General features: G+C 40.8%; 2 protein-coding genes and 1 long non-coding RNA gene across 15 annotated transcripts in view; 2 read left to right on the forward strand and 1 right to left on the reverse strand.

Annotated features, from left to right (window-relative positions):
- LOC123975176 (basement membrane-specific heparan sulfate proteoglycan core protein-like) overlaps positions 1 to 15,251 on the forward strand; it is a gene marked incomplete at its 3' end in the record, with an annotated part of 647,231 nt that overhangs the window by 285,136 nt on the left and 346,844 nt on the right.
- The window catches only part of hipk1a (homeodomain interacting protein kinase 1a), a 19,237-nt gene continuing 4,156 nt past the window's right edge, over positions 171 to 15,251 (reverse strand). Inside the window, exons 3-17 of one of the 3 annotated variants that reach the window (XM_046056425.1) lie at positions 14,745 to 15,230; positions 13,388 to 13,761; positions 13,145 to 13,268; positions 12,244 to 12,363; positions 12,054 to 12,140; positions 11,720 to 11,901; positions 11,382 to 11,532; positions 9,937 to 10,141; positions 9,611 to 9,729; positions 6,470 to 6,615; positions 6,170 to 6,322; positions 5,639 to 5,809; positions 5,343 to 5,536; positions 5,022 to 5,152; positions 171 to 2,747 (exon numbers count right to left, since the gene is read on the reverse strand). In XM_046056425.1, the coding sequence (XP_045912381.1) occupies positions 2,340 to 2,747; positions 5,022 to 5,152; positions 5,343 to 5,536; positions 5,639 to 5,809; positions 6,170 to 6,322; positions 6,470 to 6,615; positions 9,611 to 9,729; positions 9,937 to 10,141; positions 11,382 to 11,532; positions 11,720 to 11,901; positions 12,054 to 12,140; positions 12,244 to 12,363; positions 13,145 to 13,268; positions 13,388 to 13,761; positions 14,745 to 15,230 (3,051 nt within the window). In that variant the 3' untranslated portion in view covers positions 171 to 2,339. Of the gene's footprint in view, positions 2,748 to 5,021; positions 5,153 to 5,342; positions 5,537 to 5,638; positions 5,810 to 6,169; positions 6,323 to 6,469; positions 6,619 to 9,610; positions 9,730 to 9,936; positions 10,142 to 11,381; positions 11,533 to 11,719; positions 11,902 to 12,053; positions 12,141 to 12,243; positions 12,364 to 13,144; positions 13,269 to 13,387; positions 13,762 to 14,744 lie in introns of all 3 variants that reach the window. The other 2 variants (XM_046056424.1, XM_046056423.1) reach the window with 2 other exon arrangements.
- LOC123975207 lies at positions 8,465 to 15,221 on the forward strand. 5 transcript variants are annotated; one of them, XR_006825998.1, is made up of 6 exons: positions 8,465 to 8,967; positions 9,557 to 9,742; positions 9,882 to 11,745; positions 11,830 to 11,955; positions 13,132 to 13,312; positions 13,408 to 14,720. It is a non-coding gene; the product is annotated as an uncharacterized LOC123975207 (long non-coding RNA). The 5 variants fall into 5 exon arrangements; XR_006825999.1 differs by lacking the exon at positions 13,408 to 14,720 and adding an exon at positions 14,827 to 15,221 and having other exon boundaries at positions 9,882 to 11,955; XR_006825997.1 differs by having other exon boundaries at positions 9,882 to 11,955.

Raw genomic sequence — 15,251 nt, forward strand, 5'->3', positions numbered from 1 at the left:
TTTAGACCAATTGAGAAAGTAATTGACAGATTAATTGGTAATAGTCAGTAGGTGCAGAAGTACGTTGAATCAATACACTCCTGTATTCTAGATGTAATTCGAGTGTATATGAGATTGTGGAATTGGTTAATTTGAAAACACTTTAGTTTCAATAATGAATTAGTCCCAAATTCTGTTTTGGTAAGATTTTATTGCGTAGATACGGGTTAAGGTTCATTGTGTGTTCTATGTAATGTAGCACTTCACAACACAGCAGGATTGTAAGAACAACCATCATTTCACCAAACCAATGATTTGTTTAGAAGCAATTACATACTAAACATCAATTCATTAAAATTATCATCTTTGTCGGATTGGACTATTCACAATTCAAACAAATTACTGTGAATTTTAAAATTGCAATCTGAATGGCTTTTTACATGATGGTGATACTCAATCAGATTTGATGTGCACGCTTTACTTCACAAACATCACTTCACAAGACAAGCGCTTTTACATTTCCCAATATCATTAAAGTGTTTGTTGTACAAATCAAAGATAACATTAATAATCCTTCTGCAAGCAACACTGAAAATCAGTTGAAGCTGCAGTTTACAAACCTGTCTTGAATGCTACTCCATGTCAGACACATGCAACCTTAAGAATAATTTTAAAACTGTAAAAAACATGACAGTCCCCTCTAAAAACCACACCCTACTGTACTTTACGTACTGCATCATTCAACATACTGAACATATAAATATAATCAAGTCAATGGCCAGTACTAAAACAAAATAGGAAAACATTTGTACAACACAGTGACACATTATACAGTACATGTCTTACTTTCTCCCCCCCCCCCCCTCCATAATACAGATAACACACACAGTACATTCATAAATGAAACATACAACATATTTATCTAACTTATATTCTTATAAATAAGACATTGGCCTAAAGGAGTAAGGCGATTGCGTATATGTAAATGCAACTTTTAACCAATTATTTTTAATGATAATCGAAAGCAGCAAGATCCAGTTTCACACTTCTCAAAAAAACAAGAGGTTTTGTTAAACATCAACTTGAAGTCGCAGTCTGTAAGTAACTTTATTTGGGGACTTCATATAAAAAGAGCTACAATTTCTACTGATTTCATTGGATGATTAGGCCTGCATAATGAGGAAAATGTGCGATAACATTGTTCAATATTGTGCTATGACTTGTGTCATTGTGATATGACTTGCAATAAATAAACAAATATTGAAGTGTACTTATTAGTTCCTATGTCAGACTGGTTGTCTTTTAACTTCAGAACAGTACTGAATATTTAAAATATAACAATGTTTCTACAGCAGCAAAAGTAAAGTTTACAACGGCAAAGTCACTATATATATAGTCCGTAAAATAAATCACATTCCTGACATCAAAATACTGAGTGAAGTTAAGAAAAAAAAAAAAACATCAGTCCTTCCTCCTGTCCTTTGCTACTGTGACTCCTCCTGTCAGGAGGGGCTGGTTTGTCTCAGCCAGCAGTTAGGTTTACAAGACTTTATCAAATTTTAACGCACAGGGTGAACTCGGCTAAACAGACTACAGTCAGCTTTCGTCTTAGTTTTAGTAACAATTCCATATAAGCTGAGCTAGCACACTGTGCTCGTGTAAAACCCAGTGACAGAGGATGACAGACTGCTGACTTAAAACAGCTATTAGTATTAATTATATATTATAAGCTATTACTAGTATTGATCAAGTATTGGCTTTTTTAACTTTGTGAAGGTTTTATTGCACTTACAGTAATCTGTGTGTAGGAGCTCACCCCTCACACAGAGCAGGAAAGAGGATAAATACTACTGTCTTTAGCCCTTGGGACAATTTTAATACCTGATTTTGGAATCCATCCCCAAATAAAAAGTTTTCTTATTGATCGCTTGATAATGATGAAAATAAGATTGATCAGTCAGAACTAACATGGATGTAAACCCCCTAAAATAAAGGTGAAAGTTGGCACTAACCTCATACTTATTATTTCATTTTACAATGTGTAGTACAGTGCCAACAGAAATGTCACTGTTTAGATACTTACAGACTGCACTGTTTGTTGTCGTTTACATACCATATGTAATGCAACCCCCCCCCCAAAGTTGGAATTTATTTTTAAAAAAAATGGACCATGATTAAAATATAAACACATTCTGTTTCTCTGATTATTATGAAATATGGATTGGACAGTAAAGGAAAGTTAAAAGTTGAGTTGAAAACGAATGTAATCACAGCCACCTGTGATGAGCTTGTGCTCCCCTCTAGTTTCGGTCTCCATTTGGGCTTCATGCAGAGCTACAGTCTCAATCAGCCATCGGTCTTTACAGGTAGGGATACTGGTTGAGTTTTCGCTGGTAGGTAGCACTGGAGTGGTGGAAAGGCTGCCCTCCCAGCTGCTGCTGCTGCTGCTGTTGTTGGGGGTGGTTGCCATATTGTCCCGGAGCAGGCCCTCCCAGTGCCAGGCTGCCGTTCTTCTGGAGCAGTGCCAGGGAAGAGTAAGTGCCGCTCGCCCTGCTGTGGCGGGACGAGCCACCTTGCATCTGGTCGACAGCTTGGGACACAGAGGCCAGGGCAGCAGATGCCGGGTAAGCGTACAGGTTTGGGGTTGAGCTGAAGATGGCATTGTAGGATGAGTGAGAGGTGACGGGAGGTGGGTATGTGGGCTGCCGCCTCAGGGAACTACTACTTCCTGTTTGGTCCTGGGATGATGACAGCACAGACTGCTGTACCTGAAACAGAACATTGGCCTCTACAAAATCAGGGTTCATCACAAAACTCTTGCAGTATTTGTGAGTAGCATAAAATTATTGACGTAGCCACCATGATGTCACCCAATGGTTTGTGCACTACCGTTCAAAGAGCCTTGAGTTTGGCATTTAGGTTGTCACCATCTTGTTTTGTCTGGAGCCAGAAGTGACCATATTTGGACGAGAGGATGTAGCTGGGTAGGAGCAAGTGTTGGATCTGACTGACAACCTGAACACGCCAAGTTATCAGCTAGCACTAGCAAGCCTGGTTAGCAAGGTGCATCTGTAATTCACTTAACTGTGAATTTATGTGGGATTCTAGCAAGAAACATGCTTAAAACCAAGCGGAAAGGTTCCGGTCAGAGACCTGAGGCGAACGCGTAAGTCCCTTAAACCTGCATTCTATCGAACGGCCAGCAGGGGGCGAATCTTCTGGTTGAAAAAAGTTTGGTTCCATAAGAAATAATGGTAAAATGACCCTATTTCTCACCTGATTTATTACCTCAGTAATCACTTTCCTGATGGGTTTATGGTCTCAATCTCTAGTTTCAAGTCTTCTCTAATACAACATGATGTTCATTTAGTAAATTATGGTCCCATTTACAGGAAAATAGACCATAAAACAGAGTACGCTTCAGGGCAGGATTATCTATGATTGACAAGCCGTTACCATGTCGACCTGTCAATCAGGCTTGAGTGACTCCCAACCATGGCACTGTGTAAATGTAACCAGCGCCGTTGAAAAAGCGTATTAAGAGTTGGCTGTTCACTTTCTCTGGTGAGTACATTTAGTTTGAAGACTCTTGTTCGCTAGACAAAATTGTCAACCCTGTTAAAATTACGTTAACGTGAATTCCAGATGCACCTAGCTCAGCAAGCTAGCTAGCTCCACAAACGACAGTTAGCTCCATCGTCTCGTCCAAATATAGTCATGTCTGGTGCCGCTGGTTGCAAAAAATCAATATGGCAGCGCCCCATTGGCCAAACTCGAGGCTTTAAAACGGCAGTCCACAAAACAGCAGGTGACGTCACGATGACTACGTCCACTTCTTATATACAGTTTATGCATAAAACCAAATTACTTACTGGAAAAAATGAACAGCTGGCTAGAGTGTCTTTTAGTACAACCGAAAGCTAAACAAGCCATTTTTTACGTGACTAAAATGTTTAAAACTTTCATGACCTGAATACACACTGCGATTTGTGTCTATCTTGATTGACAGGTTGCGGTGGTAGCGACTTATCAACCACAAGGCGGCCATGCCCTCAAGCATACCCTGCGTTGTCTATTTTCCCCTTAAATGGCACCATAATTTACTAAATGAACATCATGCTGTATTGAAGAAGACTTGAAACTAGCGACTGAGAACATACCTCAGTGTTTACCAAGGTAATGAATCAACTAAGAAGTAAGTTAATTTTGTCATAGATGTCTGCAATCTGACTTTTTGCAACCAGTGGTGTCGACCCCTGCTGGACATTAGAAAGACTGCAGGTTTCAGGCACTTCGCATTCGCTTCACTTTACAGACCCGGAGGCTACATCAACCTCTATTATACAGACTGTAACGTATTTCGTTAAGACTGCAAGTGTGTAGAAGGTTATCAGAGCTCAGTGGGACACATTTACCATCATTGGATATTTTGCCATAACCCTGTAGTGTTTGGACATGATTAATAATATTCATGAGGAATCCAACATGTCACAAACTTAAACTTCATGTCTGTCGGTCCTAAAACCAGCCTATATGTGCACTACCGCCAATAACTGGACTGTTGGCGCAGTAGACCATTGTGAATGGTGAGATATACTTGGCTCTGAATACCACTCCAGGAGGTTGTCTAGCTAATGTAAGCATACCAAATAATGGTTCTCTGTTTGACAGTCAGAAAGGCGCCGGCTAATCAAAATAAAACCAAGAGAGCAGCGCTGTGCTGTACTCTATGACCTTTGAAAATTATGGAAAAGGTTGGCTGTTAAGAGTAGGCAAGTATGGCAGAAATCATAACAGTCAATAGTTAAATGATCTAATATGCAAAATGTTTACTCTTTAATGAGACTTGTAATAAAAATCCTAGTGTTTTATTTGTTTTTTTACCAATAAAGCGCCTGAGCTCAACTCGACACACTTGCAGTCTTAATGGGCACTTTTGCAATATTTGGAAATATATTATACAAGTCGAGTATTGGGACAGAACCAGACTCTCTATGGATTCACCTTGGGAGCAGACATTAGCTCTATTGGAAATCTGTTACCTGACTCAGGTTAAGAGGCTGAGATCTGCTAGATGCAGCCCGTTGATTGCGATCAGTGTTGGGATCTCCTGGGCGACTGGACTGCTGAGTTGAACTCTTCTTTGACTTTCCAGAGCCACTTGTAGCTTGATCTACCAGTGCAAAACCAGACAGTAAACTGTGAGCACTAAGAAGAGACAGCAGCTTGAAGAAAAATGGATTTGTATCATTCCAGTTTAACCTGTCAAACTGAGTGCTGGATCCACTTAATATATTTAAAGACTAGAGATTAATATACATGGCTGGATCGAATTAAATGTGGATTCAGTGTGGTTCGAGGACCTGAAGCTGCTGGAGCTTTATGGGTTGTGCTCTCCCCTGGCTGGCTCTTCACAGAGGGCATTATGATGGCCAGAGACTTGGTGGGCTGTGATGTGGTCTTGGGGCTCAGGGGGCTGCTGGTGGAGGAGTCAGAGTCATGGGAGTCATGTACCGTCACACAGCTGATTACATTGGTCCTTTGGCTAGTTCCAGAGCTGCAAGAGAAAATAAGAGCCAATCACAATTTCAGCAGAATAAGAACTCAATGTCACTCAAAGTGTGAAAATGCAAATTCTACAGACAGCAAATGAGCTCACCAGGATGCAGGGAACTTCCTGTCATCCTCATCTTCAGAGTCGCTGTGGATGGTGATGATGCTGACAGCAGGACTAGGTGTGTCAGAGATGATGATGGGTTGAGACTGGTCACCAGCAAAAGCTGGAGTGTTGTGGACCACAGTGGTGGCAGACAGCACTGACGATACAGGCCTGGAGGGGGGAGAGATGCTCCATCACTGCCTTTATTGCAAATAATAAATCTCTTTCAATATTTTAAAAATTGTTACGTCTTCGTGTTAAGCTGAGAAATGGAAACAAAAGTAGCCTGCCAGCTATTTGTTTTCTTTATAGCATGTACTTCTTTCAAATAACCAATAACAGACTGTATGACTGTAAGTAATAGTATTTTTCACTATTTACTGACAGAAGATTAATGGTTTAATGAAAATCGCTGCAGGCCTACTGTCTTGGAGGTGTGTGGAGAAACCAGGGATGAAATAACCAACTCTGCAATTTAAGTACGACCGGCCCCCCAACAACATGTTAATAATAATGTGACTGACAGGATACCTGGCTCTGCTCTCAGCATGTCGAGCCTTTGACCTCTTGCCCTGTTGGGCTCTTGACTGTGCTGCCCCCGAGTTGTGGCTTTGGGAGGCAGCGTGACGGCCAACACCAGAGTCCTGCTGGCTGACGCCATCATACTGGCTTCCATTGCGACCCCTATGAAAAGGACAAACCAATGTAACTTGCTTATTTAAACCGCATCACTTCTGTATGACTACATTTACTAAACTTTCTATTACATTCCAGAATTATAATGAAGCTTTGGTTTTAAATGTAAATGAAAAGAAGAGTCCTGTTACTCACCTCCAGCCAGAGGCTTGACTGTCGGAGACAGAGGCTCCCACGGGTGAGTCGGGCACTACAGCCTGCCCAGGGTTGTGGATGGCCATGCCTGGCATCTGCTGCCATGTGGAAGGGATGAGGATCTGCTGTGTGCCTGCTGGCCAACCCTGCTGTATGCACACACACATACATAAACACGTTAAAAGTGCCCTTCAGAAACTTCAGTAGAGACATAGCAGTCTATTGACCATAGTAGAATAGGTGCCAGGGTTTATTTTCCATCCAGCAGATGTCGCATTAAAATTAAGCCCTGACATACTGACAGCTGAACCAAACTCCAGATGACGGAGCATGGCCACCATCTGCATCTGGTTTCCAGACGTATTCCTGTGTATGTGTTACTGCTCAGAAGGACATGTGCTAAAGGAGAGTAAATACCAACCAAAGCTTCAAAAAAGACATGTAAAACACAACATTTCACATTTCAGAGAGGGTCAGAAACCAGTCAGCCAACCTGACACTGAAAGAAATGTGTTATATTGGAAAAAGGAAATGACCGAAGTTATCAGCACTGATCTCACTGCGATAGCGACGACTCCTGAAATTTTGTTATAAAAACATTAGCAGACATGTCTAAAGCGTTGAAAAGGAGCAGTGTGAATTGCTGTCTGCCGGTGTCTTTTTTTAATCTACCACAAGGAGGCGCACAAGCTCTACACATAGTGGATATGTGACACTCATGATCCTTTTGGACCGATTATTTAACTTGCTGATTATTTAACTTGAATTTCTAAAATCTTCTGATTTTTGATATTTACAAAATTGTGTCACTAGGGGTTACAGTGTGGAAGTCAGCATTTGGCAAATAAGTTTTTAAAGGAATTCTGACATTTTGGGAAATATGCCTATGCGCTGGAGGGTTGGATGAGAAGATTGATACCACTCTCTTGGTCTGTCCATTAAATATAAGGAATTATGTATAAATTAATTTATAAAACAGTGTTATTTAGACACTGCATCACGTATTTTATGAGTAAACTAAACAGTATTAGCATCAGTAACAGCCAAAATTAACTTGCATTGAACATGTGTTTGTTTTAACACCTAGGGAGGGAAAAAAGGGGACACTAAGGGGTGCCAACACACCATATCCCATATTCATAAAAAGAATAATGTGCCTCATGCATACTTCAGATCAGGCGCGCACACAGTTTTTGCTGAGATAGCAGCAGGTGATATGATGAGGAGATTAATTATAAAGTGAGGTTGTTTGCCAATTTCACTGTTTTTTATTTTTGCAGTCTACAAAGTGTTCTAAGGCACATTTATAAACTTAAATTATGAATGAGGAGTTTTATCATTACTTTTATTACATCTGAGCCATTATTTCCCTTACGGCCTTCTAATGATGTGACACAATCAGTTTAATTACTCTTCTTTTCATTGACAGATCTAATTAGTGGTGGAGCAGGCACAAGTATCGTTATGAAAACTGATGTTAAGTGCGTTTCTATATTAATTAATGGGTGGGGGGAAGTGGATGTGAGATTCATAAAAATAGGACCAAGTGTACTTGGTGCATGTGCCTTACAAATCAGACAAAGTATGCGTCTGCATGTTTCTGTCTGCTTTAGTTGTGAATCTTCAGAGTTTTATGCATCTGGCCCACAAAGCTGCAAGTAAAAGTACAAACCAAACGAAGAAAGAAGAGATTTCAACCAAGGTGGCAGTTTTGATGATGAAGTTTTACCAGCATGGAGACGTTCTGATACTGCAAGCCACATAGGCTTTCACCCCTGCAGCAAACTGGCCGCCGGACAGAGCCCATAGGCGGCATTGCAGCCACCGAGGTGTACAAGCTGCTTACCAGAAGGGAGGCCTGGGAGGAGGTGTCAGGGGAGGGTGAAAGGAGTGGAGGTGTTCAGATATCCAAACAGACTTAGGGAACATTTGGAATAGACCTGCTTTATGTTCTACTGAATCCTAAAAAAAAAAAGGTTACTTGAGTTTTCAGACCAGAACAAGAATACTGATTTTCAGAATCATTGAGATCTTTAGATTTGTGAAGAGAGGGGAAAGGAGAGCATGTTTTTGGCATAAAACAACAACAAACAAACATCAACAACATGTACACAAACCAAAGCACAGCTGCGGAGGGTCATCAATATTGAGGCTGATACCTTTTTATCTCTCTCTCTGGTCTTTTTTATTAGCAATGCGCAAAACGTTCTGATAGCAGCTTTTCATTTTCCACTGGTTTACCTGACAAATCACCATAAATATGAGGGGTCATGAGGTGATTCAAGTTCTTCTAAACAAACTGGTATTCATATTTTGGACTTTAGAACCATTTTAGAAGTTCAGAGGGAAAATGTCCCTTTGTCTTATCTTCAGTCAACTTAACTGATTATTTTTTTTACAGGTCTCTCAAAAAAATCAGCCAGCTGCAGCTGATTCAGAACGCTGCTACTCGAAACCTTACTAAGACCAAGGGTGGATGACATCACTCCAGTTCTGAGGTATTTTCCTGTCTGACAAAGAATTTATTTTAAAATATTACTGTTGGTTTATAAAGAACTGAATGTTTCAGGGCCAATATACATTTCTAATGTTCTGCTATGTTATGAACCATCCAGATCTCTCAGGTTTTGGACATGGAGAAGCAGCATTCAGTTTTTATACACTATAAATCTGGAAGAATTTTGTTTTTGCTGCTGCCTCTTACTTTTGATTAATATCTTACATGCACTGTAACTTTTACTGTCCTGTTTGATCTTGTTTTTATTTTCTATTTAATTCCTAAATAACTAAATCTGCAACTTAACAAAAGGCCCCAACTAGACACGGCTATGACTATGATAAAATGTTGAGAACCACTGGTTTAATCTTTAATAATACAGTGTATTTCACAAGTGTTTATTTAAAATACTAATATGTAAAGTAACAGGTAGGTACAACTTTCAGATAAATGTAGTGGAAATAGAAATACACAAATACCAGTACCACAAAATTGTACTTTACTAAATATTATAAATATAATTTACTTGGTTGCAATTCACCACTGCTGATGCTGATCATTTTAATGAGTGGATTCAATCCTGGAATCAGATTCAATAAAATCCATTGAAGCCCAACCCTAGTGGTGAAGCGGCGGGGTCCTACCTGTGCCAGCATGCTGGGCTGGATGTGAAGGGACTGGGATGACTGGTTCTGAGGAACTAAGGGTACTGAGTTGTCCATTCTCACTGGATAACCAGAGGTCTTATTGGATGTTTGAAGACCTATTAGGAAAAGGTGGAGGCATATTATATTATTTAAAAATCAATTACATAATACTATACAAAATACTAAATGTACAATATAGATATAGACATTTATGGATTATAAAGTTATCTGTAAAATATCAGTAAAATGTTTCTTTCCTTTGTTGCAGGTTGGAGAACAACTGGTAATTTCAGACAATAGACACTAACATCTTGCATTCTCACCCTGGATGGTGGGGGGGCAAACTATGAGTGTTTGCTGGAAGGGCTCAGTCTGGGTGCAGAGCTGGGTGGGTCTGGTCTGCAGGGGTACACCCTGCTGGGTTAGGCCAGGGATGTTTATGGTGGCCTGCTGGTAGAGGCCAGGCTGGTAGTTCAGCAATGGGACATTACTGCTTAGGGACAGGGACTGGCCTCCTGCAGAGGCCATCTATAAGACACAGCATGCAGAAAATACTGTATTCAATGCCTGAAAGAATGAGTTGTGCTCAGCAAGAAAGTCATGGGGCCTCATTCAACAAAGCATCCGTAGATTAAGTTATAAATATATGCATAAGAACTGTCAGTACAAACCAGAAAATTGGTATTTATCAAACATGCACAGGTAACTTCATGCAATGAACAATGATAAATCTCATCTGTTCTACATCCAGCTGCACCTGCATGTGGACAGACACACAGAAATGCCCCCTGAATACCAAAGAAGGTTTTCATGGAAAAAAGTAGCAGCCAAGAAAGACTGAGACAAAAAAACATCACAGACAACAAGGTTAAGACACTGTACCCAAGAGCAGGCGTCTGGGAAAGTTTCACAATCTTACGCCAAACTTATGGACAAAAGTCTAATATTTGTTCCTGCATTGTCAATGGTTTTATTTTGTATCCCACTATTTCCACACTACATTTGTTGTTATATAATTAGTTATTATGAACAAATGTAGTTAGACTGCGAGCGCTGCGGTATGCACGATTCGTCAAATGCATTGAAATAACGTTGCGCTTATTATCTATGAACAACAAGATCACTACAGTAATATTTTCACAATAAATTTCAATAAACAAAACTGTTTAAATTTGATATTTCCATAAGTGGCTTGTACAAAGATAAATAAGATACAGAACGGGGGAAGATGATTTCAATTGACGTGATGGTCAACTGTAGTACCACTTTATTGCAATTACAGATTTGTTTTAATTTGTTTTTTAATTGTTGCACTTTTAGCATAAAAGAACATATATGCAGCTTAGTTAAATCAATCAAAATGAAAGGTACTAAAGCATAATACTTCATAAGTAATACAGATTAATCCAATTGAATGTCACTAATAGCTCTGTGTCTTTCATATGCAGCCACAAGTGCTCAGTGGTGCAGTACTAGAGACAAGCAAAAATAGAGGCAATAATTGAAATACATTTTTACCTTGTAGTTCAAAAAAAAATGGAAATTCACGTGTTCAGGAACGCACACTCTAGCACAAGAAGAAATCAGATTCTATGCGTAGAAAAGAGCATGCACATGGTGTCAGCGTACACACGGTTGACAAATGAGGCCCCAGAGACATAACTTTATAAAGCAACTGACATAACCTGCCAAGTAAAAACTGAATCAACAAGAATAATGTTATAAAAAACAAAATGACCCTGAAGCAGATTAGAGCAAAAGTTCTCACCTGATTGTGCTGGTTTAGTTGGCTACTGAAGGTGACAGTGAGGTTGGTGGCTGCACTTGGGGTATTGTTGCTAGCAAACATATTTTTTCCGTTCTCAAAGGCGCTGCATCTGCGTTTGCATATATCCATATTTTGGAAGCAGGACTTCACACTACAAAAAAGTAAAAAATATCAAACAGGCGCACAGGTTGAATCCTGGGCACTAGCGTGCAATGCTAAACCACAGTATTCATTTCAACTGATCATAACTACAAAAACATAAATGTAACACCTCTACTGATCATCTTTGAAAACCTCTACAGCTGAGCATCAGAACAATCCTGAACTTGTTGGCTTACTGTGAGCTGTGAGGGAAGTGCAGCAGGTGAGTCATGGTAACAAAGGGGTGGTTCAGTGTCTTCATGGGCGTGATCCTTTTGTCCGCATCTAGTGTCAACATCTTCTTTAGCAGGTCTATGAACTCCCGCCTGTCTGCCTTCTCTGCCAAGATGTCAGTCCCCTCCAGACTCGTCATGTTCACCTGCAGAGGGGAACAGGAAGTTCGTCAAACTCCAATGTGTGAAAGGTCCAGGTGGTTAGTATTGAAAGTACTGTGCATAGGAGGCGGGGTGGGGTTAAGCCACAACATTAATGTCACCTGCAGGATCTGAAATTAAACAGCTCATTCCTCACCTGCATCATATCATCTAGACAGTTGAAGATGTATTTTCTTGCCTCCTTTGACTTGATGCCCATCTCCGCCTCATGCTCTGCAGGTGTCTGCAGAAAAAGAAAACACAGCAAGACTTCAGTAAATGTACTGTACATTTGCTTATGACAGAACGGCTCAGAAATGATGTGCGGTCACTGCGGAGTCACTCACTTTGAGTCTCCAGAGGGGGTAGCTCGAGTCAGGGCCTCTGTTGAAAAAACGGCTGGTCTTGGTTCCTGCACTCAGCAGGTACTCTGCTGGAAGGCCCTGGGTCTGTGAAATGTAACGAATCTGAGAGAGAAAATTGGAAGAAAAATAAGAGAAGTCAGCGGCTAGATTGAGACAAATGTAAACCATGTGACCTATATTGGTAGTTTATACAGTTAACACCACCTGAGGGCTGGTTTTGTCAGCCTCTGAATGTGGTCTTGTTGATTTACACATTAGATCCACGTGAAAAGCATACAAAATTGATACGCAAACAATGTGATAGGTCATTATTTTAGCTAAACTGTCACGCTGAACTCACAGAGTAAGTGCTAAAACACCATTTAAAGGAATAGTTCAACATTTTGGAAAATGTGCTTATTGGCTTTCCTGCCGAGAGTTAGATGAGAAGGTTGATACCACTCTATTTTTAGTTTGTTCAGTATGAAGCTACAGCCTGCAGCCCATTAGCTTAACTTAGCATAATGACTGGAAACGGGGCAATAGCTAGCCAGGCCCAATCAACAGAGACTCCAGAAAGTCACCGCAACCTGTCAAGAAATATGTGAGGCCTAACATGGCTTATTATAACATCAAACAAAAGAATTTAGCAAAATAAAGAAAAATTCACAGAAAAAGAAGATATGGAAGGGACAGGTATGAGAGAAGTATCAATGTTCTCATCCAACTTTTGGAAAACGAGCAATTAAGCATGTTCCCAAAAATGTCAAACTATTCCATTTAAAAAAATATTTGTGATATGTTTAAATGTATAATGATTTATTAACGTTTCCTATTGAGAAAGAAAATAAGAGTCACTTCAGAGTATGTATATAAGTATATATATGACAGTGGTGCAGCTGACCTGGTCATACTCTGAGGCACCAGGATAAAGGGGCCATCCCAAGAACAGCTCAGCAATGACACATCCCAAAGACCACATGTCGATCGCTTCACAGAAAGGAAGTCCCAGAATGATCTCCGGAGCTCTGCAAGCACACCACAATTGCCAAATTACAAGATCACACAGCAGGTAATTTTCACGTTACAAAGACAATGATGTCATTATCCAAAGTCTTTTCTGTACAGTCCAGGCTAACGTACTCACCTGTAGTACCGTGACTGCAGATAGGTGGAGCAAACTGCTTTGGACACGTGGCTGGCAGAGCCGAAATCAATGACTTTCACTCGGTACGGCTGCCTCAGAGGATCTACTAACATGATGTTTTCAGGCTTCAGGTCGGCGTGGATCAGTCCCAGGCTTTTCAGCTTCATCAGTGCTGTGGCGACCTGCTGCAGAATAGGTCGTATACACTTGAGCAGCAGCGGGCTGAACTTGCTGTGCTTCAGGAAGTCGTAAAGGTTCTGCTCCAGCATCTCAAACACAAGGCACGTGTGGTTCTTGTGCTGGAAACACTCGTATGAGCGGACAAAGTTGAACTCATCGGCGTTCTCTGTGCTCAGCCTGCTAAGGATGCTCACCTGTAGGGAGGAGGGAGAGGAAGACGAAGATATTATGATATTCATTAATGGATAATACTGAAGACCCTTTGTTTTTTTCACTCAGCTAAAATCAAATAGATTTGAGTTTTTTTGCCTGTATGTCCACAGGTTTTCAACACTAGATACTGTATCTATATATGAAGGGACAGAGGAGAGTGTCAGTGCTCCGGGAATATAACAGCCATGCTGGCATACTAAACCTTGGTACTGTATTAAAACAAGTACTTACAATGCAAAACGAGAAAAGTTCATGGATTTTGTCAAGTCAAGATTATTTATAAAGCACATTTAAAAACAACCAGAGTTGACGAAAATACTAATGTGTGTCAATCCTATTGTTTTTGTCAACTTCTATTTGGTGTAATTGTGTTCTGTCGACCGATGTCGGTTTTTCAATGGCAGATTCTGATATTTAGAGAGCAATGTCAACTTCCAAGTTGTAATTAAAACTGGCAAAATGTTTCTGAAAGCTCAGATATATCTGACATGACACTAATACTGAAGTGCAAAAACGAATACAAATATGGACGCCTCCAAACAACCAAAGACCATCAATTTTCAATGTGATGTTGTTATTTTGTCAGTGTACAGTATTTTAATCCTCACAAGACCAACTCTGAAATCACAGCATGGCAATCTTTCCCATCTCTACCATCCTTCCTACAAGACATGAATGTGGCATGATCTTTTTTGTGCCTTATGTTTGTTTACATTTTGTCAGATTTGCACCATTAGTCGTCATGCTGAATTAGCACTGCACCTATGGATGTCCAAACAATTACAGTTTAATGGATGTTAATATAAAGGGAATTGGATGCGAAGGGTTAGAGAATAATCGAGTGGGTAACAACAGGTTGGTGTATGTGGGATTGTGTCAAAATAAACTACGCTGCCCAAGTTTACTGTTATAAAGGAATATGTCATCCCTGGAGTTTTTATTCTTTTTAACACAACACACTCACTTCAATTTGACCTTGCCGAGCATAAGAAGGATGGTTCTTCAAGATTTTAATTGCCACAATCTCGTTTGTGCCCCGCTTCCAGCATTTTGCCACCTGGCCAAAGGTGCCGCGTCCCAGGAACTCGAGCACCTCGTAGCTGTTAGACATCGAGCACAGAATCTCATGCTGGACCAGCTGGTAGTCGCCCTCGCTGTGGGAGTTGCTGCTCTTTGTGGTAGAAGTGGAATGTGCTATGGACTGAGCTGTGGTGGTTCCCCCTCCACCACCAGTGCGGTTTGAGACCACAGGCGCTGAGAGCTCCTCCAGTATCTGGACGCTGTCGCTGCTGTCCACCTCCTCGCTCTTCCGCTTCAAGCTGTACTGCTTGTGATACAGGTCGCACGGCTGGGAGGAGGACTCGGCATCCTTCACACGACGGCTGGAAGAGGAGGACGAAGAGGAGGAGGGAGGTCCACGAAGGCTACCTGTGCTGTCTGCTGCCCGCACCACTGTCTGCTCCCGGGAGCC

Source organism: Micropterus dolomieu, linkage group LG08 (genome assembly GCF_021292245.1).
Source record: "Micropterus dolomieu isolate WLL.071019.BEF.003 ecotype Adirondacks linkage group LG08, ASM2129224v1, whole genome shotgun sequence".
Taxonomy (NCBI): Eukaryota; Metazoa; Chordata; class Actinopteri; order Centrarchiformes; family Centrarchidae; genus Micropterus; species Micropterus dolomieu.